Source organism: Rhinoraja longicauda, chromosome 16, assembly GCF_053455715.1.
Source record: "Rhinoraja longicauda isolate Sanriku21f chromosome 16, sRhiLon1.1, whole genome shotgun sequence".
NCBI lineage: Eukaryota > Metazoa > Chordata > Chondrichthyes > Rajiformes > Arhynchobatidae > Rhinoraja > Rhinoraja longicauda.
In genome coordinates, this window is record NC_135968.1 from 301,422 (window position 1) to 324,809 (window position 23,388).

At 53.0% G+C, this 23,388-nt stretch overlaps 1 protein-coding gene across 1 annotated transcript; it reads left to right on the forward strand.

The window, feature by feature from the left end:
* Positions 1-34: 34 nt before the first annotated feature.
* On the forward strand, positions 35-22,649 carry LOC144601060 (uncharacterized). Its single transcript, XM_078412990.1, is given in 4 exon segments — positions 35-234; positions 6,272-6,586; positions 6,588-7,647; positions 17,680-22,649. Coding segments are annotated over 3 exon segments (1,803 nt in total). The 5' UTR covers positions 35-234; positions 6,272-6,392; the 3' UTR covers positions 18,229-22,649.
* The last annotated feature ends 739 nt before the right edge of the window (positions 22,650-23,388 follow it).

The following is a 23,388-nucleotide window of genomic DNA, read 5'->3' on the forward strand; positions in this document are numbered from 1 at the left end:
GCGGGACCTGGTCGCCGGTCACGTGAGGCACGACGGGACCTCAGGTGGGGAGCAGCCGCCGCCGGCCCTCGGCCCCGCGTCCATTCCCCCACCCCTTCTTTCCTTCCTTCCTCCCCGAGGGCGATCCTTCGGCCGCCGACCCGAGGAGCCGGAGTCCGAGGCGTGCGGGCGCGGGGGGTGTGGGATGTGAGGGAGTGAGGTCTGGGCGCCCTTTGGTCCAAACATACCGCTCTGGTAAGCCGACTGTCAGTTGAAGGCCGCAGCGCAGGGCGTCTTGTCAGCCGGCCGCAGCGCCCCCTGGCGGCGGGAGGGTTGACATTAGTTTATTGTCACGTGTGCAGTGAGAAGGTTTGTTACGTTCTAACCAGACAGCAGAAAGGCAACACGTTCTAACCAGACAGCAGAAAGGCAACACGCGATTACAATCGTTCCGTCGGGGATGTCTTTTTATGATGGGGGGGGGGAGGGTTTCAAATGGGATAGTCAAGGATAGAGTTAAAGGGAGAGTATAGGAAAGGTTAAGAAAGACCCCAGAATTAATGGGACAGAAAGCTCACGAAGAAATAGGAGAGAATGGCCAAGTGTAATAGACAATAGGTGCAGGAGGAGGCCATTCGGCCCTTCGAGCCAGCACCACTATTCAATGTGATCATGGCTGATCATTCTCAATCAGTACGTGCCTTCTCCCCATACCCCCTGACTCCCCATACCCATACCCTCTAGCTCTCTCTTGAATGCATTCAGAGACTTGGCCTCCACTGCCTTCTGAGGCAGTGAATTCCACAGATTTACAACTCTCTGACTGAAAAGGTTTTTCCTCATCTACGTTATAAATGACCTACCCCTTATTCTTAAACTGTGGCCCCTGGTTCTGGACTCCCCCAACATTGGGAACATGTTTCCTGCCTCTAAAGTGTCCAACCCCTTAATAATCTTATATGTTTCGATAAGATCCCCTCTCATCCTTCTAAATTCCAGTGTATACAAGCCTAGCCGCTCCAGTCTTTTAACATTCCGGGAATTAACCTAGTAAACCTACGCTGCACGCCCTCAATAGCAAGAATATCCTTCCTCAAATTTGGAGACGAAAACTGCACACAGTACTCCAGGTGCGGTCTCACTAGGGCCCTATACAACTGCAGAAGGACCTCTTTGCTCCTATACTCAACTCCTCTTGTTATGAAGGCCAACATTCCATTGGCTTTCTTCACTGCCTGCTGTACCTGCATGCTTCCTTTCAGTGACTGATGCACTAGGACACCCAGATCTCGTTGTACTTCCCCTTTTCCTAACTTGACACGATTCAGATAATAATCTGCCTTCTTGTTCTTACCACCAAAGTGGATAACCTCACACTTATCCACATTAAACTGCATCTGCCATGCATCCGCCCACTCACACAACCTGTCCAAGTCACCCTGCAACCTCATAGCATCTTCCTCACAGCTCACACTACCACCCAGCGTTGTATCATCTGCAAATTTGCTAATGTTACTTTTAATCCCTTCATCCAAGTCATGGGATCGATGTTAAAGGTAAAATGAGCAAAGGACTCAAAGTACTATGTTTGAATGCGCGAAGTATGAGTATTAAAGTGGATGAACCTTTAGTTAGAGATTGGGAGATATGACATTGTGGGGATTACAGAGATATGGCAGCAGAAGGATCAGGACTGGGAACTGAATATTCAGGTCTTGTCTTGTTGATACTGCACCAACCGCTGCTGTTGGGCTATAAACGTGCAGTCCCTCATGCATGCAGTTGCAGATTTAAAATTTAGTGTTTGCAAGCAACAGTTTAAAAGCTATACGTCTTATAGAAAGTTTTAATCTGCAATTTGAGATGGAGAAGATTAAACCAGGAATGTCAGTGTTGCAGTTGAACAAAGGGGATTATGAAAGCATGAGAGAGGAGCTGGCCAAGGTCGAATGGAAAAGGATCCTAGCAGGAATGATGGTGGAACAGCAATGGCAGGTATTTCTAGGCAAAATCCAGAAGATGCAGGATCATTTCATTCCAAAGAGAAAGAAAGATTCTAAGGGGAGTAAGTGGCAACTGTGACTGACAAGGGAAGTTAGAATTGGAATAAAACTAAAAGAAAAGAAGTATAACATAGCAAAGAGTAGCAGGAAAGCAGAGGTTGGGCAACTTTCAAAGAACAACAGAAAGTAACAAAAAGGGCAGTACAGGCTGAAAAGATGAGGTATGAAGCAAAGTTAGCCAAGAATATAAAGGACGATAAAAGCTTCTTTCGGTATGTTAAGAGAAAAAGATTAGTAAAGACAAATGTGGGTCCCTTGAAGGCAGAAACGGGTGAAATTATTATGGGTAACAAAGAAATGGTGGAAGAGTTGAACAGGTACTTCGGATCAGTCTTCACTAAGGAAGACAAACCATCTCGCAGATGTACTAGAGGACAGAGGAGCTAGGGAGACAGAGAAACTGATAGAACTTTGCATTAGGTGAGCAATAGTATTGGGTAGACTGAAGGCTGATAAATCCCCAGGGCATGATGGTCTGCATCCCAGGGTACTCAAGGAGGTGGCTCTAGAAATAGTGGACGCATTGGTGATCATTTTCCAATGTTCAATGGATTCGGGATCAGTTCCTCTGGATTAGAGGGTAGCTAATGTTGCCCCACTTTTCAAGAAAGGAGCGAGGGAGAAAACAGGGAATTATAGACCAGTTAGCCTGACATTGGTGGTGGGGAAGATGCTGGAGTCAATTATTAAAGAGGTAGTAACGGCGCATTTGGATGGCAGTAAAAGGATTGGTCCAAGACAGCATAGATTTATCAAGGGAAATCCTGCTTGTCAAATATTCTGGAAATTTTCGAGGATGTGAAAGTAAAATGCATGAAGGAGAACCAGTGGATGCAGTGTATCTAGACTTTCAGAAAGCCTTTGCTAAAAGGTCCCACACAAGAGGTTGGTGAGCAAAAGTAGAGCACATGGCATTTGGGGTAAGGTATTGACATGGATATTGATATGGATAGAGAATTGGTTGGCAGACATGAAGCAAAGAGTAGGAATAATCGGGTCCTTTTCAGAATGGTAGGCAGTGGTGAGTGGAGTGCCGCAAGGCTCAGTGCTGGGGTCGCAACTATTTACAATATAAATGATTTGCATGATGGAATTAGAAATAACACCAGCAAGTTTGCAGATGACACAAAGCTGGGTGGCATTGTGAACTGCGAAGAGGATGTTAGGAGGTTGCAGGGTGACTTGGACATGTTGAGTGAGTAGGCAGATGCATGACAGATGCAATATAATGTAGATAAATGTGAGGTTATCCACTTCAGCGGCAAAAACAAAGAGGCAGATTGTTATCTCAATGGTGTCAGATTAGGTAAAGAGGAAGTGCGACAACCTTGGTGTCCTTGTACACTAGTCACTGAAAGTAAGCGTGCAGGTACAGCAGGCAGTGAAGAAGGCTAATGGCATGTTGGCCTTCAGAACGAGAGGATTTGAATATAGGAGCAAGGAGACTGTCATGTGAGGAAAGATTGGAGAGACTGGGCTTGTATTCACTCGAGTTTAGAAGGATGAGAGGGGATCTTATAGAAACGTATACAATTATAAAAGGTCTGGACAAGGTAGATGCAGGAAAAATGTTCCCAATGTTGGGGGAGTCCAGAACCAGGGGCCACAGTCTAAGAATAATGGGGAGGCCATTTAAAACCGAGGTGAGAAGAAACTTTTTCACCCAGAGAGTTGTGAATTTGTGGAATTCCCTGCCACAGAAGGATGTGGAGGCCAATTCACTGGATGAATGTAAAAGAGAGCTAGATAGAGCTCCAGGGGCTAGTGGAATCAAGGGATATGGGGAGAAGGCAGGCATAGGTAACTAATTGTGGATGATCAGCCATGATCACAATGAATTGCGGTGCTAGCTCGAAGGGCCAAATGGCCGCCTCCTGTACCTATTTTCTATGTCAGCAGTGTACGGATACGGGATAAGGGGAATTACACTGAGTGCAAGACGTGTGACTCCAGCGCAGAGACAAGGTTTCTCCGTATAAGGTCATTAAGACAGGAGCAGAATTAGGCCATTCGGTCCATCAAGTCTACAATGCCATTCAATCATGGACGATCTATCTCTCCCTCCTAACCCCATTCTCCTACCTTCTCCCCATAACCCCTGACACCCGTATCTTGGTTCATGGAACGGTAATAAGCCAATATTAGGAGAAGGGGAGGTGCAACGCGACCTGGGTGTGCTTGTACAGCAGTCACTGAAAATAAGCATGCAGGTACAGTGAGCAGTGAAGAAAGCTAATGGCATGTTGGCCTTCATCGTGAGAAGATTTGAGTTTAGGAGCAAGGAGGTTCTACTGCAGTTGTACAGGGCCCTGGTGAAACTGCACTTGGAATATTGTGTACAATTTTGGTCTCCGAATTTGAGGAAGGACATTCTTGCTATTGAGGGAGTGCAGCGAAGGTTCACCAGGTTAATTCCCAGGATGGCAGAACTGGCATATGATGAAAGAATGGGTCGACTGAGCTTGTATTCACTGGAATTTAGAAGGATGACAGGGGAGGGGATTAGACCCAAAATAACGGCGCTGCCCTAGCAGCTGCGGCTTACCTGCGGTCCGTTTGTCTTTGTGTTTTGTTGGGTTTTTTTTGTCTTAATTGTCAATGTGATGTCGTGTTTTTGTGTTTGAGTACTATGTGTGTGTGTGTGGGGGGGAAGGGGGAACTGTAAAATTGTAAATTTGTCCCTTCCGAACGGAGACCCGACCTTTGTTTTCTGGGTCGGGTCTCCGTTCCTGCTGCGGCCTACCATCGGCCCAACTCCTGGAGCTGGCGGCCTCCAGGGCTCTGGTTCGCAGAGCCCGTGGACCGGACTCACCATCAGCGGAGGCGACCGGACTCACCATCAGCGGAGCCAGCCGCCCTCGGAGGCTGCGGGAGCGGCTGCGACTCGCCTAAGGCGCGGGCCACGTGGATGCCGACATCGGGAGCTCTGGCAGCGGCAGCGTGTTCGCCCGCCCCGGATCGCGGGGCTTGGGTCGGCCCGCCGCGGACATTTCACCGTCCGGCGCGGCCTGAAATAGGCCGCGGGATTTTTCTCTGCTGGGCGGGGGCTTCAATGTCGGGAGCCATGACCGCCCCGACGTGCAGCAACAGCGGCAGCGGCAGCGACAGCGTGTTCGCCCGACCCTGATCGCGGGGCTGGGGTCGGCCCGCCGCGGACATTTCACCGTCCGGCGCGGCCTGCAACCACAACAGCCTGACCGCGGGAGAAGACGGCATGGGAGGGGAAAAGACATTCTGGCCTTCCATCACAGTGACGAGGAGACTCACTGTGATGGATGTTTCTTTTTTTTTGTGTGTTGGTTGGGGTTGTGTAATTTGCTTATTTTATTGCTTTTATTGTTGGACTGTGGGTGACTAAATTTCGTCCAAAAAACTTTGGATGACAAATAAAGATATCTTGATTCTTGAATCTTATAGGAATCTTATAGGAACATATAAAATTCTTAAGGATTGGACAGGGTAGATGCAGGAAAAAATGTTCCCGATATTGGGGGAGTCCAGACTCAGGGGGTCACAGTTTAAGAATAAGGGGTCTGCCATTTAGGATTGCGATGAGGAAAAACTTTTTCACCCAGAGAGTTGTGGCCTGGCTCCCTTTGCCAGTTAATCGGACCCCAGGACAGAGCTAGTCGAACCTCCTGCGACTTGGAGCTTCCCAACATCAGTCTCTACCCGAGACTGCGAGCTCCTCAGTGCTGAAATCCGCAGGCCGCAGTTGGAGCGTCGATCCCAGGCAAGGGATTGCAGGCTCCGATGGTAAGTCCACGGCCCCACGGTGGGGCTCCAAGTCAGTCTCAAGCAAGGCCAGCAGCTCCATGATGTTAGGCCGCAGAGCGACCAGAGATACGATCCGGGAAAAAACGGCATCTCTGGCAAGGTAAGAGATTGAAAACACGTTTCAACCGACCCCACCCCCCACATAAAACAAACCAGAGAACATTAACACAAACTTTTTAAAACACATTACAAATAACAAAAAAGACGAAAAGTCATAGCGGGTGAAGTCCGTGGTTGGAGCAGGAGGGAGGCTCGGCGTGGTGCCTGGATGCTCGGCCCCCCTTGGTTGGTGCGGCGCCCCCTCACCCCCTTCACCCCCGGCACCCCTCGCCCCCGGCACCCCTACCCTCACCTCCCTGACCCCCTGATCCTCCTTCAAGCACTAGTGATGTTCACGTGTTAGTAATGTCCAGTTTGCCAGCTTGTTGACCCTCTGTGTTCCCCTCCTGCAGAGTTTAGGAGCCGTTGCTGTGGACGGAGAAATGGGGACGTGAGCGACCATTGTGGGCGGCCAGGATGCCAGTGAGCCGCGCATCTGCTCGGTGTGCGGGCTGAGCTTTGGTGGAGGACCACATGACGGGGCACAACAAGGAGAAGCGTTATGAATGCGACGTGTGTGGCGAGGCCTGGCAGCACCCGTGCCTGCTGAAGGTCCACCGGCGGGAGCACACGGGAGAACATCCCTTCGACTGCTCGGAGTGCGGCAAGAGCTTCACCTGCTACAAGACCCTGCTGCGGCACAACCGCGTGCACTCCGACAAGTGGCCCTCTGGCCGATTGCGGCAAGAGCTTCAAGACGGTGCGGGAGATGCACCGGCGGGCGCACACGGGCGAGAAGCCCTTCACCTGCTCCACCTGCGGCAAGAGCTTTGCCCAATCATCGGCGCTGCAGCAGCACCAGCGGGTGCACAGCAGTGAGAGGCCCTTCACCTGCATGGACTGCGGCAAGGGCTTCACCTGCCCCGACAGCCTGCTGAAGCACCAGCGCACCCACACCGGAGGGCGCCCCTTCACCTGTGCCCAGTGCGGCAAGGGTTTCATCTACTCCTCCAGCCTGTGGAGGCACCAATGCATCCACACCGGCGATCGCCCCTTCATCTGCGCCCAGTGCGGCAAGGGCTTCACCAACTCCTCCAATATGTGGAGGCACAAGCGGGAGCACGCCGGCGAGCGCACCAACATCTGCACCCAGTGCGGCAAGGGCTTCACACAGGCCTCCAATCTGCGGAGGCACCAGCTCATCCACACCGGCGAGCGCCCCTACACTTGCACCCAGTGCGGCATGGGCTTCACCCAGGCCTCCCATCTGCAGGAGCACCAGCGCATCCACACCGACGAGCGCCCCTTCATCTGCGCCCAGTGCGGCAAGGGCTTCAAATGCTCCCGCAGCCTGCAGAAGCACCTGCCCATCCACACTGGCGAGCGCCCCTTCACCTGTGCCCAGTGCGGCAAGGGCTTCACCCAATCCTCCATCCTGCTGAACCACCAGCGGGTGCACAGCGGTGAGCGCCCCTTCACCTGCTCCGACTGTGGAACGGGCTTCAAGTCGCTGCCGGAGTTGAAGGTGCACCGGCGCATGCACACCGGGGAGCTGCCATACATCTGCAGCGTCTGCGGCAAGGGCTTCACCCACTCCTCTAATCTGCTGAGCCACCAGCGGGTGCACAGCGGCGAGCGCCCCTTCACCTGCTCCAACTGCGGCAAGGGCTTCAAGTCGCTGCAGGAGTTGAAGGTGCACTGGCGCATGCACACCGGGGAGCGGCCGTACACCTGCAACGACTGCGGAAAGGGCTTCACCCACTCCTCTAGCCTGCTGAGGCACCAGCGGGTGCACACCGGCGACTGTCCCATCCCCAGACCGGTGAGTGGCGAGTGCTTTGCCGTGGCCTCCCACGCCCTGTCTCACCAGCGTGTGCACACCAGTGACCAGCCCTACAACTGCCAGTACTGTGGTGAGGCGTTTGACAGCTCACGGGGGCTGCGGCAGCACCGGCGGACGCACGCCAGCAAGCGGCTCTTCCCACCGCGGCAAGAGCACACGGTGGCTGCGGGAGCACCAGCGGATACACACCGGAGAGAGACCCTTTGACTGCGCTGAGTGTCGTAGTGGTTTCTCGTGCATGTCCAGCCTGTGGCAGCACCGGCGTACCCACAGCGGCGAGCGCCCCTTCACCTGCCCGCTGTGTGGGAAGGCCTTTGCCCTCTCCTCCAGCCTGCTGGCACACCACGCCGGGCTATGGGGAGAAGGCAGGAACGGGGTACTGATTGAGAATGATCAGCCATGATCATATTGAATGGCGGTGCTGGCTCGAAGGGCCGAATGGCCTACTCCTGCTCCTCGACCCGAAATGTCATTCTTTCCTTCTCTCTGGAGATGGTGCCTGTCCTGCTGAGTTACTCCAGTATTTTGTGTCCTTTCTTGTAAACCAGCATCTGCAGTTCCTTGTTTTTAAACCATTCTGGTAAACCCTCTCTGTACCTTCCCCAAAGCCTCCACATCAGTCCTGTAATGGAGTGACCAGAACTGTATGCAATACTCCAAATGCTACCTGACCAATGTCCCTGAAAGCTGACTCAAAACGTCGTCGGTCATTCCTTCTAAAGCGGTGGAGGAACTCAGTGGGTCAGGCCGCATCTGTGGAGGGAAGGGAATCTAAGGCGACCACTCCCACCTCTCCTTCCCAACTTTCTCCACCCCCCACACCAAGCAGACTGAAGAAGGGTCCTGACCTAGAATGTTGCCTGTCCGTGCTCTCCATAGGTGCAAGTTACTCCAGGAGATTGTGTCTCTTTGTAAACCAGCATCTGCTGTTCCTTGTACCTAGACTAGGCGTGCATTTCACCCGACACTTGCGCTCGGTCCGGCAAGGCCTGCTGGATCTCCCGTTTGCCAAACATTTTAACTCCCCTTCCGACTCGCACACTGGTCTTTCTGTCCTGGGCTTCCTCCATTGCCAGAGTGAGGTTCTGGAGGAACAGCACCTCATAGCTCAGAGGCCAATGACATGAACATTGAATTCTCCAAATTAAGGAGACCACCCCCCACCTCCTGATCAAGTCCTGGAGTCTGTCCCGACCCCATCTGTTTGTTCCAGCTTTCTCCCCCGACTCCATCAGTCCAAAGAGGGGACCCGCCCCGACACGTCGCCTGTCCATTCCCCTCCAAAGTGCCGGTAGAATTCAGCCATCCGCGGTTGGAGATGGATGGAGAAGTGTTCCTAATATCAGCCCCCCTTGGCCCTGTCGAGGAGCAGACAATCAACAGTACTGGCATCTTCTCATTCATACTGTACCCGAGTGAAAATGTAAAATGTGGGTCAAGCTGCCAACAGCCGACTGCTCACAGTACCAGCTGGATGCGACTGGCCCGAAAACCTAACGGCATTTTAAAGTGTTTTTTTAAAAAGAAAGTCTTGACGCATTTGTGCCTACGTAACAAATAAAGCAAGTTTATCCTGACATCACGGTGTTCTTCGGAAATCTTCAGAATACATGTTGTGCTATCAATAATGAAAGAAGATGCCAGCCATCTCCAGAAATGATCAGAAATTATTCTCACCTCCATGCATATCTGTAGCCGTAGGGCAGTCGGACACCTCCCCACTACTTCAAAGATTGTTCCTGCAGTTGGGAATATCGTTTGGCCGCTGTTGTATTTTATTTGTTTAATGGAACGAATGAATGAATGAAGGAATAAGTTTATTGGCCAAGTATGTACACATACAAGGAATGTGTCTTGATGCTCCACTCGCAAGTAACAACACAAACATACAGTAAAAAAATAAGAATAAAGCATAAAACTATTAAAACATTAAGAATACAACATTGTGGTTTAAACGTGAGAGTGAAACAAACCAGAGCAAAAAGAGACTACAGACTTTTAGTTATTGAGTAGAGCTACTACTCACGGAAAAAAGCTGCTTTTATGACTGGTTGTGGCTGCTGTGACAGTCCGGAGTCGCCTTCCAGAGGGATGTGCTTCAAAGAGTTTTTGGCCAGGGTGAGAGGGGTCAGAGATGATCTTGCCCGCTCGCATCCTGATCCTTGCAGTCTACAGTTTGTCAATGGGGGGAAGGTTGCAGCCAACAACCCTCTCAGCTGATCGAATGATTCGTTGCAGCCTCTGGGTGTCGTGCTTGGTGGCTGAGCCAAACTAGACCATGATGGAGAAGGCGAGGACGGACTCAACGATGGCAGTATAGAATTATGTGGCAGATTGTAGCAAACTGAACTCAACCCACCCGCCGCCAGGGGGCTCTACAGATGGAGACCAGAGGCACTGGACCACGGCCTCCCGCCAGCAGGAGGCGCCGCAGTCGGACGACCAGACCACCTTTCCTTTCGTTTTGCTCAACACCTTCGCTCAGTCCGCCTTAACGAACCTGCTCTCCCGGTGGCTTGCAGATAGATGGACAAAGGGCAGAGATGGGAAGAACAGAAAAGGCTGAGAGTGAAGATGAGCAGAATGTGAAGCCATAGGAAGGGATATAGGTGAAAGGGCATGGGGGGGAATGGGGAAAAGGGGATAGACACAAAAAGCTGGAATGTCAGACAGTATCTGGAGAAAAGGAATGGATGACAAAGCAGATGCTAAGGACATGCAAATAAATGACGATGTCACTAATCTGTCTCCTGTGAAGTGTAGTCCAGATCGCTGTGCGAGTCAGTGGGTTTATAGTAGATGTCAGTCACTAGGCTGTCTCCATCACATACTATAAACCCACTGACTCGCACAGCTATCTGGACTACACTTCTTCCCACCCTGTCTCCTGCAAAAAGTCTATCCCCTACTCCCAATTCCTCCGTTTACGCCACATCTGCGCCCGGGATGAGGTGTTTCACAATAGAGCATCAGAGATGTCCTCGTTCTTCAGGAAACGGGGCTTCCCCTCCTCCATTAGGGCCTCTTCTACATACCGCAGCTCTGCTCTTGCTCCCCCTCCCCCCATTCGTAACAAGGACAGAATCCTCCTCGTTCTCACCCTCCACCCCATCAGCCAGCGTATCCAACAAATCATCCTCCAACATTTCCGTCACCTACAACGGGACCCCACTACTGGCCACATCTTCCCATCCCCTCCCCTTTCTGCGTTCCGCAGAGACCGTTCCCTCCATACCTCCCTGGTCCACTCGTCCCTACCCAAACCACCCCATCCCCGGGCACTTTCCCCTACAACTGCAGGAGATGCAACACCTGTCCCTTTACCTCCCTCCTCAACTCCATCCAAGGACCTATATAGTCTTTCCAGGTGAGACAGAGGTTCATCTGCACCTCCTCCAACCTCATCTATTGTATCCGCTGCTCTAGATGTCAACTTCTTTACATCGACGAAACCAAACGCAGGCTTCGCGATCGTTTCGCTCAACACCTTTGTTCAGTCTGCCTAAACTGCACTCCAGATGCTTCATTAGTTTGTTGTCCTGCACACTGACGGAGAGGCGATGAAATCACCCGTTCACACGCAGTCGCCAGAGCAAACAATGGACATAAAGTGATGATAGACGCAATGAACAGTGCAATTTGTGCCCGGGGTAGCACAGACGAGAGGGGCCGAAGGGACTGTCTCCGGTCAGGGCGAACACCAATGCTGTCCATGTGGAGTTTGCAAGCTCCCCCCCCCCGGTGGAGTGGATGCGGGGCGGGGCAGGGGAGGCAAGCTCAGCCTTCCAAGCCTCAATCCGAGCTCAGCCTTCCTCCCACGTATCCTAGCCCCGACGAGCCGAGTGCCGCCGCCATTCCTCCCTAGACAACAACTGGGGGAAAAAACAGAAGAAACCTCTTCCACCTCCCTGAACCCCTCAGGGAATTCCCCTGCCCTGCCTGTGAAATCAAGCCTTCACAATTGTGCACGATCAGTTAGCATTTTTCTTTTTTTTAATATATACAAATGCTCCTCGACTTACGATGCTTCGATTTACGATATTTCAACTTTACGATGGTGCAAAAGCGATACACATTCGGCACGGTAGAGTTGTTGCCTTACAGCGAATGCAGTGCCAGAGACCCGAGTTCAATGCCGAATACGGGCGCTGTCTGTATGGAGTCTGCACGTTCTCCCCTTGACCTGTGTGGGTTTTCTCCGAGATCTTCAGTTTCCTCCCACACACCAAAGACGTGCAGGTTTGTGGGTTAAGTGGCTTGGTAAATGTAAAAATTAATCCCGACGCCTTTCGCCAGCAAGAAGAAGACAGAGGAATGACAAAGAGATGGTGACCCAGGGAAGGGGTGTCGATGACTGGTCAGTTTGACAATAGACAATAGGTGCAGGAGGAGGCCATTCGGCCCTTCGAGTCAGCACCGCCATTCAATGTGATCATGGCTGATCATTCTCAATCAGTACCCCGTACCTGCCTTCTCCCCATACCCCTTGACTCCGCTATCCTTAAGAGCTCTATCTAGCTTTGGACCTTGCTTCCCATCCCAAGAATGGACACCACATTGTCGACAGAACCAAGGAGGGCTGATATTAGGAACACTTCTCCATCCATCTCCCACCACGGATGGCTGATCTGCTGAGTTCTAACGGCACTCTGGAGGGGAATGGACAGGCGACGTGTCGGGTCGGGACAATTCTTTGGACTGATGGAGTCGGGGGAGAAAGCTGGAAAAAAGAGATGGGGGCTGGACAAAGTCTGGCAAGTGATAGGTGGACACAAAATGCTGGAGTAACTCAGCGGGACAGGCAGCACCTCCAGAGAGAAGGGATGGGTGAAGTTTCGGGTTGAGACTGAAGTGGGTCTCAACCCGAAATGTTACCCATTCCTTGCAGCATTTTATGTCGCCCGTAACAGCGTCTATCCAGGTGTGCCAGCTGGCTGGATGAGCGGGCAAAGGCCTTGCCACACAGTGGGCAGGTGAAGGGGCGTTCGCCGGTGTGGACATGCCGGTGCTCCAGCAGGTGGTCCAGGCGGGTGAAGCCCTTACCACAGGACGGGCAGGTGAAGGGACGCTCACCGCTGTGGGTACGCCGGTGCTGCCACAGGCTGGACATACGGGTGAAATCCTTGCCACACTCGGCACACACAACGGGTCTCTCTCCGGTGTGTATCCGCTGGTGCTCTCGCAGCCCCCGTGCGCTTTAGACTTTAGTGATACAGCTCTTGCCGCAGGTGGAGCAGACAAAGGGCTTCTCACCCGTGTGCACCCGTTGGTGGATCTTCAAGTCATACATACTCTTGAAGCACTTACTGCAGTCGGAGCAGCCAAAGGGCCTCTCGTCAGAGTGCACGCGGTAGTGCCGCAGCAGGGTCCTGTAGCAGGTGAAGTTCTTGCCGCACTCCGAGCAGTCGAAAGGGGGTTCTCCCGTGTGCACCCACCGGTGGATCTCCAACAAGCATGGGTGCTGCCAGGCCTTGCCACACACGTCGCACACATAACGCTTCTTTTTGTGCCCCGTCATGTGGTCCTCCACCGAAGCTCAGCCCGCACATCGAACAGACTGGGGGGGGAGGGGGGTGGGTCCTCACCGGCACCCTGGCCGCCCTCAAAGGCCGCTCATGCCCCCGTCTCTCCGTCCGCAGCAATGGCTCCTAAACCCCACAGGAGGGGAACACAGAGGGTCAACAAGCTGGCAGTGCTTGAAGAGGATAGTCAAGTCAAGTCAAGTCAATTTTATTTGTATAGCACATTTAAAAACAACCCACGTTGACCAAAGTGCTGTACATTTAATTAGGTACTAAGGAAAAAATGAAACATACAGTAGCACACAAACATAACAGCACATACAAAACAGTTCACAGCGCCTCCTCAATGAGCCTCAAACGCTAGGGAGTAGAAATAGGTTTTGAGCCTGGACTTAAAGGAGTCGATGGAGGGGGCAGTTCTGATGGGGAGAGGGATGCTGATAGGGGGTGATGTTGGGGGGGGAAGGGGGTGAGGGTGGGATGAGGCTGGGGGGGTAGGGGTGAGAGAGGGGGGTAGGGGGTGAGAGAGGGGGGTAGAGTTGCAAACTTCATGCCAAATACGGGACAAGGTGACGTCACAGGCCGCGCCCCACGTGACCTCGCCCAGCCGGCGGCCACGTGCTCCCGCTCCACCAATGGCGGCCACCCGGGCCGGGAGGCGGGTTGCTATGCAACATACGTTAGGCGTTGGGGGGCGTTTGGGCCGACACTGTCCGGAACAGATAGACACAGATATTAACCAGCATCTGCAGGTTTTTGCCCGTCAGCGTTCGTGCCCACAGCGCCCCTACCCCTTCCCCGGGCCTAATACAGGACAAGGGCGGTCCCTTCTGAGAGTTGAGGGGTTTGGAGGGCGAGGAGGGAAGTGGAGGTCGAGGGGTGAGGTAGTGGGGGGGAAGGGTGAGGGAGTGGGAAGGGGGGGAAGGTGAAGGGGGGGAGGTAGGGGGAGGTGGGGAGGGGGAGTTGGATGTGTGAGGGGGGGCGCCGAACATCCGGGCACCGCCGAGCTCCCGCTTCTGGGGCGGGGGATCGCGGCCGCGCCTCGGCGACCGGTGGATGTGCGGGTTATGTGGCTGTGATTGATGGGGGGCGCTGTCTGTCCGAGGGGCGGGGTGCAGCTCGACCTATAGGATGCGCTGACTGCGTCAGGGGGACGGGGACGCGGCTCTGATTGGGCGGACGTCGGGAGGGGGCGGTTAGCGTATTCCTTGTGACGTCGTGGGCGGGGAGGCGGGATTCGCTCCCATTGGCCACTGGCGCTTCCCGTCAAGTGGGGAGGGGTGGGACCTGGTGGCCGGTCACGTGAGGCGGGACGAGGCCTCCGCTCGCTCAGCGCCGGGAGCTCAGGTGGGAAACAGACGCGGTCGCTACCGCTTGGCCCCGCGTACTTTCCCTCACCCCCTAGGGCGCTCCTGCGACCGCCGACCCGAGGAGCCGGAGCACGAGGCGTGCGGGCGCGGGGTGGGGAGGTGGATGTGAGTGAATGAGGGGGGGCAGGAGGTCTGGCGCCCCCAGGTCCACCGATTGCCGCGCCCTCTGGCGGCGGGAGGTCGCCACGCACCGTCGTTGTTCTTCTGTCTGCAGCGACCACTGTCATAGAAACATAGAAAATAGGTGCAGGAGTAGGCCATTCGGCCCTTCGAGCCTGCACCGCCATTCAATATGATCATGGCTGATCATCCAGCTCAGTAACCTGTACCTGCCTTCTCTCCATACCCCCTGATCCCTTTAGCCACAAGGGCCACATCTAACTCCCTCTTAAATATAGCAAATGAACTGGCCTCAACTACCTTCTGTGGCAGAGAATTCCACAGACTCACCACTCTCTGTGTGAAGAAATGTTTTCTCATCTCGGTCCTAAAAGACTTCCCACTTATCCTTAAGCTGTGACCCCTGGTTCTGGACTTCCCCAACATTGGGAACAATCTTCCTGCATCTAGCCTCTCCAACCCCTTAAGAATTTTATATGTTTCTATAAGATCCCCCCTCAGTTTTCTAAATTCCAGCGAGTATAAGCCTCGTCTATCCAGTCTTTCTTCATATGAAAGTCCTGTCATCCCAGGGATCAATCTGGTAAACCTTCTCTGTACTCCCTCTAAGGCTAGAATGTCTTTCCTCAGATTAGGAGACCAAAACTGTACACAATACTCCAGATGCGGTCTCACCAAGGCCCTGTACAACTGCAGCAGAACCTCCCTGCTCCTATACTCAAATCCTCTTGCTATGAATGCTAACATACCATTCGCTTTCTTCACTGCCTGCTGCACCTGCACACTTGCTTTCAATGACTGGTGCACCATGACACCCAGGTCACGTTGCATCTCCCCTTTTCCTAATTGGCCACCATTCAGGTAATACTCTGCTTTCCTGTTCTTGCCGCCAAAGTGGATAACCTCACATTTATCCACATTATTCAAGATTCAAGATTCAAGATAGCTTTATTTGTCATCCAAATTGGACGAAATTCAGTCACCCACAGTCCAACAACAAAAGCACTAAATAGGCATTAAAATGACACAACCCCAAAAACACTCAAAAAAAGAAACATCCATCAAAGAAACATCCATCACAGTGAGTCTCCTCCAGTCCTCTCCTCGCTGTGATGGAAGGCCACAATGTCTTTCCCTTCTCCTGCCGTCTTCTCCCGCAGTCAGGTTGTTGTGGTTGCAGGCCGCGCCGGACAGTCCGCAGCGGGCCGAGCCTAAGGCTAGTCGCAGCCACTCCCGCAGCCTCCGAAGACGGCCGGCTCCGCCGATGATAAGTCCGATCCGGGGCTGGCGAACACGCTGCCGCTGTTGCTGCACGTCGGGGCGGTCGTGGCTCCCGACATTGAAGCCCCCGCCCAGCAGAGAAAAATCCCGCGGCCTATTTTAGGCCGCGCCGGACGGTGAAATGTCCGCGGCGGACCGACCCAAGCCCCGCGATCCGGGGCGGGCGAACACGCTGCCGCTGCCGGAGCTCCCGATGTCGGCATCCACGCGGCCCGAGCCTAAGGCGAGTCGCAGCCGCTCCCGCATCCTCCGAGGATGGCCGGATCCGCTGATGGTTAGTCCAGTCTGCGGACTCTGCGAACCGGAGCCCTGGAGGCCGCCAGCTCCAGGAGTTGGGCCGATGGTAGGCCGCAGCAGGAACGGAGACACGGCCCAGAAAACAAAGGTCGGGCCTCCGTTCGGAAGGGACACATATTTACAATTTTACAGTTCCCATCCCCTCCCCCCCACACAGTACACAAACACAAAAACACGACATCACAACTACAATTAAGACAAAAAAACAACAAAAACAAAAAGACAAATGGACCGCAGGTAAGCCGCAGCTGCTATTGCATCTGCCATGCATTTGCCCATTCTCCTAATCTATCCAAGTCACTCTGCAGCCTCCTAGCATCCTCCTCGCAGCTAACACTGCCACCCAGCTCCGTGTCATCCGCAAACTCGGTTGAAGGCCGCGGCGCACCGTCGACAGCAACAAGCTGGCAAACGACATTACTAACATGTGAACATCACTAGTGCTTGAAGGAGGGGGTGGCGGCAGGGGGGTGAGAGTGGAGGCAGGGGGTGAGGGGGGGACTGCACCGACCTGGGGGCGACAAGCATTCGGGCATCGTGTCGAGCCGCCAGCCAACCGCCCTGCACAGTGACGTATTTTTTACCCAGCACTTTGTGCCCATCTTTGGCGGACGCAAGGAACCGCAGATGCTGGTTCATACACAAAAAGACACAGAGTGCTGGAGTAACATAGCAGGTCAGGCAGCATCTCTGGTCAACGTGGATCGGCGACGTTTCAGGTCTGCAGAAGGGTCGTGACCCAAAAAACGTCTGCTATCCGTATGCTCCACAGACGCTGCCCAACACGATGAGTCACTCTAGCACCCAGTGACCTTCTTCCCATGATGCATGCCGCCCCCTCACGTGACTTCCCAAATTCCCCCTCCCCACTCCCTCATTCCCCCCTCGCTTCACCTTTCCCCCCTCCTTCTCCCTGCAACCTCCGACCCACCCCGCCCCCCCTGCTAAGCACTAGTGATGTTCACATGTCAGTAATGTCCTGTTTTCCAGCTTGTTGACCCTCCTGTAGGTTTTAGGAGCCGTTGCTGTGGACAGAGAGACGGGGACGAGAGCGGCCATTGAGGGTGGCCAGGGTGCCGGTGAGCCCCCCCCCCCATCTGTTCGGTGGCTGAGCTTTGTTGGAGGACCACATGACGGGGCACAACAAGAAGAAGCGTTATGTGTGCGACGTGTGTGGCAAGGCCTGGCTGCAGCCGGGCCTACTAGAGACCCACCGACGGACCCACACGGGAGAACGCCCCTTCGACTGCTCGGAGTGCGGCAAGAACTTCACCTGCTACAGGTCCCTGCTGCGGCACAACCTCGTGCACTCTGACGTGAGGCCCTTTGGCTGCTCCGACTGCAGCAACCGCTTCAAAAGGATGAATGACCTGAAGATCCACCGGCAGGTGCACACGGGCGAGAAGCCCTTTGTCTGCTCCACCTGCGGCAAGAGCTTTACCCAGGCATCGGGGCTGCGGACGCACCAGCGGGTGCACAGCGATGAGCGGCCCTTCACCTGCTCCGACTGCGGCAAAGGCTTCAAGTCGTCGTCAGGACTGAAAGAGCACCGGCCCCAGCACACCGGAGCTTACACCTGCAGCGATTGCGGCAAGGGCTACACCCGCTTCCACAACCTGCTGGAGCACCAGCTCATCCACTCCAGCGAGCTCCCCTTCACCTGCGCTCAGTGTGGCAAGGGATACACCAATTCCTCCAAGCTACTGAGGCACCAGCAGGTGCACGCCAGCAAGCATACCATCCCCAGCCCGGTGAGTGAAGAGCGCTTTGCCGTGGCTTCCCACGACCTGTCTCACCAGCGCGTGCATACCACTGGCCAGCCCAACGACTGCCAGTACTGTGGTGAGACATTTGACAGCTCGCGGGGTCTGCGGCAGCACCGGCGGGCCCACGCCGCCGAGCGGCTCTTCCCACCGCGGCAAACGTTTCAAGAGTGATCCATATCCCTCCATTCCCTGTATATCCATGTGCCTGTCTAAAAGCCTCTTAAACACCCAGTGGCGCAGTGGTAGAGTTGCTGCCTCACGGTGCCAGAGACCCGGGTTCCATCCTGACTACGGGTGCTGTCTGTACAGAGTTTGTGACCTGCGTGTGTTTTCTCCAAGTGCTCTGGTTTCCTACCACAATCCAAAGACCTGCGGGTCTATAGGCTAATTTTGGCTTGGGTGTAAATGCAAATTGTCCCCAGTGTGTGTGGGACAGTATTAGTGTGCGTGGATCACTGGTTGGCATGGACTCGGGACGAAGGGCCTGTTTTCACCCTGTACCTCTAAAGTCTAAAGTGCACGGAGGCTGCGGGAGCACCAGCGGATGGAGAGAGACCCTTTAAGTGTGGCAAGGGTTTCACCCGCATGTCCAGCCTGTGGCAGCACCGGCGTACCCACAATGGTGAGCGTCCCTTCACCTGCCTGCTCTGTGGCAAAGCCTTTTCCCGCTCCTCCAGTGTGCAGGTACACTGCTACGTTGATAGGTGCTGTTTAGATATACACAAAATGCTGCATGGAATTGGTAACATTTCGGGTCGAGTCCCTGGAGGGAAAGGAATCTAAGGCGACCACTCCCATCTCTCCTTCCCAACTTTCTCCATCCCTCACACCAAGCATTCTGAAGAAGGGTCCTGACCTAGAATGTTGCCTGTCCATGCTCTGCAGAGGTGCAAGGTACTCCAGGAGATTGTGTCTCTTTGTAAACCAGCATCTGCTGTTCCATGTATCAAGACGAGGGGTGCAGTTCAGCTGACACTTGTGCTCGGTCCGCTAAGGCCTGCTGGATCTCCCGGTTGCCAACCATTTTAACGCCCCTTCCCACTCCCACATTGATCTTTCTGTCGTGGGCCTCCTCCATTGCCAGAGTGAGGTGAAGCGCAAACTGGAGGAACCACCTCATAGCTCACAGCCCAATGACATGAACATTGAATTCTCCAAATTAAGGAGACCAACCCCCACCTCCTAATCAAGTCCTGGAGTCTATGCTGACCCCCATCTCTTTGTTCCAGCTTTCTCCCCCGACTATATCAGTCCAAAAAGGGTCCCGACTCGACACGTAGCCTGTCCATTCCCCTCCAAAGTGCCGCTAGAACTCAGCAGGTCAGCCATCCATGGTGGGAACCGGATGGAGAAGTGTTCCCAATATCAGTCCTCCTTGGCCCTGTCGACAATGAGGTGTCCATTCTTGGGATGGGATGCAAGGTCCGAGCTGACCAGTCATCGACAGCCACCCCGTCGAGCGGCATCTCTTCGTCATCCCTCTGTCTTCTCGCTGGCGAAAGGTGTCGGGATTAATCCGGAGTCACCACTTCCCGTCCCCCGGCCGTCCTCCCTCAACTCCGAACGGTGGCATCTCGCTCTCCGCCCTTGGACGGCTGCAAGACTCCGACGGCGGTAAACAAGGACTTTTGCTCGTTCACCCGTTGGAGCCAAGTTGTATTCCAATGAAATAAATGTCTTTTTAAGCAAAAGAAAAATGTAGATAGGCCCCCAAATAATCAGTGTTATCCCATGATAAGCTTTCTTCTATATACAGGTGCTCCTCGACTTCCGATGGGGTTACGTTCCGATAAACCCATCGGAAATCGAAAGTATCGTAAGTCGAAAATGCATTTAATACACCTAACCTACCAAACATCACAGCCACCAAACTTACGGTTGCTACTGAACGTTTTGTTCAGTTAAGAGATACAGTGCAGAAACAGGCCCTTTCGGCCCACTGGGTTAGCGCCGACCAGCGATCACCCCGCACATTAACACTATCCTACAATTAACACTATCCTACAACTTTTACATTTACCAAGCCAACTAACCTACAAACCTGCACGTCTTTAGAGTGTGGGAAGAGACTGAAGATCTCGGAGAAAACCCACGCAGGTCACGGGGAGAACGTGCAGACTCCCTACAGACAGCACCCATAGTCGGGATTGAACCCGGGTCTCCGGTGCTGCATTCGCTGTAAGGCAGCAACTCTACTGTGCCGCATGTGTATCGCTTTTGCACCATCGTAAAGTCAAAATATCGTAAGTGGAAGCATCTATATATTAAAAAAAAAGAAATGCTAACTGATCATGCACAATTATGAAGGCTTGATTTCAAAGACAGGGTAGGGGCATTCCCTGAGGGATTCAGGAGGTTGGAAGAGGTTTCTTCTGTGTTTTTCCCCTCAGTTGTTGTCTGGGGAGGAATGACGGCTGCACTCGGCCCGTTAGGGCTCGGACGCGCGGGAGGAAAGCTGAGCTCGGATTGAGGCTTGGAAGGCTGAGCTTGCCTCCCCTGCCCCGACCCGCATCCACTCCACCACGGGGGGACTCCACAAGGACAGCGTCGGTGGTCGCCCTGCCTAGAGACAGACCCTTCGGCCCCTCGCCTCCGTGCTGCGACTCCTTTGTGCAACACAATCTTGCACTGGATATTGCCTTTGTCATCACCGTATGTACACTGTTTGCTCTGGCGGCTGCGTGTGAACGGGCGATTTCATCGCTTCCTGGTCGGTGTGCAGGACAACAAACTAATGAAGCATCTGGAGCGCAGTTCTCCTGGGTCGCTGCAGGCTGAAGCATCAAACTACTACCCTGTTGAGCCCCGTCAGCCCCGCAGCACAGAAGCACACAGCCATGCCTATCGAAGCTAGTCCCACATGCCTGCACCTGGCACTAACCCTCTCTGCCTTGCCCACCCATGCCTTTAGAAAGGAGATGAGGAGGAATTTCTTTAGCCAGAGGGTAGTGAATCTGTGGAATTCATTCCCACAGACGGCGGTGGAGGTCGAGCCACCGGGTATTGTTTAGATTTTAGAGAAACTGCAAAAACAGGCCCTTCGGCCCACCTAGTTCTCGCCAACCAGTGATCACCCCGTACACTAGCTCCATTCTACACACATTAGGGACGATTTTACAATTTTGCTGAAGCCAATTAATCTACAAACTATGGGAGATAATACGATATTATTTTATGCATGATATTATTTGATATTATTTTATACATTAGACATTGTTACGGCATTATTTTATACATTGTTGTTTAAGGTTTGTAACTACTTAGGCATTAGGCGCCTCTCTGTAACTAATTAAGGCGCTCTAGACATTTTGTGCCCTTGACACGTCTCTGTAACATAACACTCCTTTGCTTTAGCCTAGATGATAAGGGTAGCAGAATCCGAAGAGATGCAGACATTCATCAATGAATAGGATTTAATAGACAATAGACAATAGGTGCAGGAGTAGGCCATTCAGGCCTTCGAGCCAGCACCGCCATTCAATGCGATCATGGCTGATCACTCTCAATCAGTACCCCGTTCCTGCCTTCTCCCCATACTCCCTCACTCCGCTATCCTTAAGAGCTCTATCCAGCTCTCTCTTGAAAGCATCCAACGAACTGGCCTCCACTGCCTTCTGAGGCAGAGAATTCCACACCTTCACCACTCTCTGACTGAAAAAGTTCTTCCGCATCTCCGTTCTAAATGGCCTACCCCTTATTCTTAAACTGTGGCCCCTTGTTCTGGACTCCCCCAACATTGGGAACATGTTTCCTGCCTCTAATGTGTCCAATCCCCTAATTATCTTATATGTTTCAATAAGATCCCCCCTCATCCTTCTAAATTCCAGTGTATACAAGCCTAATTGCTCCAGCCTTTCAACATACGACAGTCCCGCCATTCTGGGAATTAACCTAGTGAACCTACGCTGCACGCCCTCAATAGCAAGAATATCCTTCCTCAAATTTGGAGACCAAAACTGCACACAGTACTCCAGGTGCGGTCTCACCAGGGCCCGGTACAACTGTAGAAAGACCTCTTTGCTCCTATACTCAACTCCTCTTGTTATGAAGGCCAACATTCCATTGGCTTTCTTCACTGCCTGCTGTACCTGCATGCTTCCTTTCAGTGACTGATGCACTAGGACACCCAGATCTCGTTGAACACCCCCTCTTCCTAACTTGACACCATTCAGATAATAATCTGCCTTTCTATTCTTACTTCCAAAGTGAATAACCTCACACTTATCTACATTAAACTGCATCTGCCATGTATCCGCCCACTCACACAACCTCTTGGTGGCAAGAGAAGAGATAAGGAAAAACATAAGCCTTGGGGTGATGGATGGATGTGAGGGATGAACTAGCAGGAAATAAGGGAGGCGAAATATGAAGGGATGTGAGCATTGAGATAAGGATATATTACTAAATAGGATTTAATGGTGGCGGGACAAACAGGTACTACAAAGCAATGAAGGACTGAAGAAAGGAGTGTGGGTATGAGGTAATGCAAAGGAGATAAGGTTTAGAATAACCCTATAAAAATAGGCTGCCCGGTGTACTAAGTGGGCAGTCAGATGGTTGACATCCTGATTGTTCCAGCCGTTGTTTGCAAATAAAGGCATTTAACTTCTTGAAGAATTCTCCGTGTCATCTGCTTCATTTTGAACACCGGTAACCACGACAAAATCTGCACATCTTTGAAGTGTGGGAGGAAACCGGAGCACGCGGAGAAAACCCACGCAGGTCACGGGACGAATGTACAAACTCCGTACAGACAGCAGCCATAGTCAGGATCAAAGCCGGGTCTCTGGCGCTGTGATGCAGCAACACTATCGCTGCGCCACCGTGCCGCACCTTTTAAAGCGGAGATTGACAGGTTCCCAATTAGCATGGGTGTCAGGGGTTATGGGGAGAAGGCATGAGAATGGGGTTGAGAGGGAAAGATAGATCAGTCAGGATTGAATGGTGGAGCAGACTCGATGGGCCGAATGGCCTAATTAATAATAATAATAATCATAATCATACTTTATTAGCCAAGTATGTTTTGCAACACATGAGGAATTTGATTTGCCATATAGTCATACCAATAAAAAGCAACAAGATACACTCCTCCACATTCCTAACTGTGATGGAAGGTGAAGAAAAAGTTCAATCTCTTCCCTTCTTTGTCCTCCTGTGGTCGGGGCACTTGAATCTTCCGTTGTTGGGGCGATCTTGGCTCCCGTAGCTGGCGGTTGGGCCCTCCATGCGGGGCGATCAAGCTCCCGCATCGGGGGAACTCAGCTCCCTACGCCAGGCGATCGGACCCCAGGTCGGGGCTAGTCGAACCTCCTGTGACTTGGAGCTTCCCAA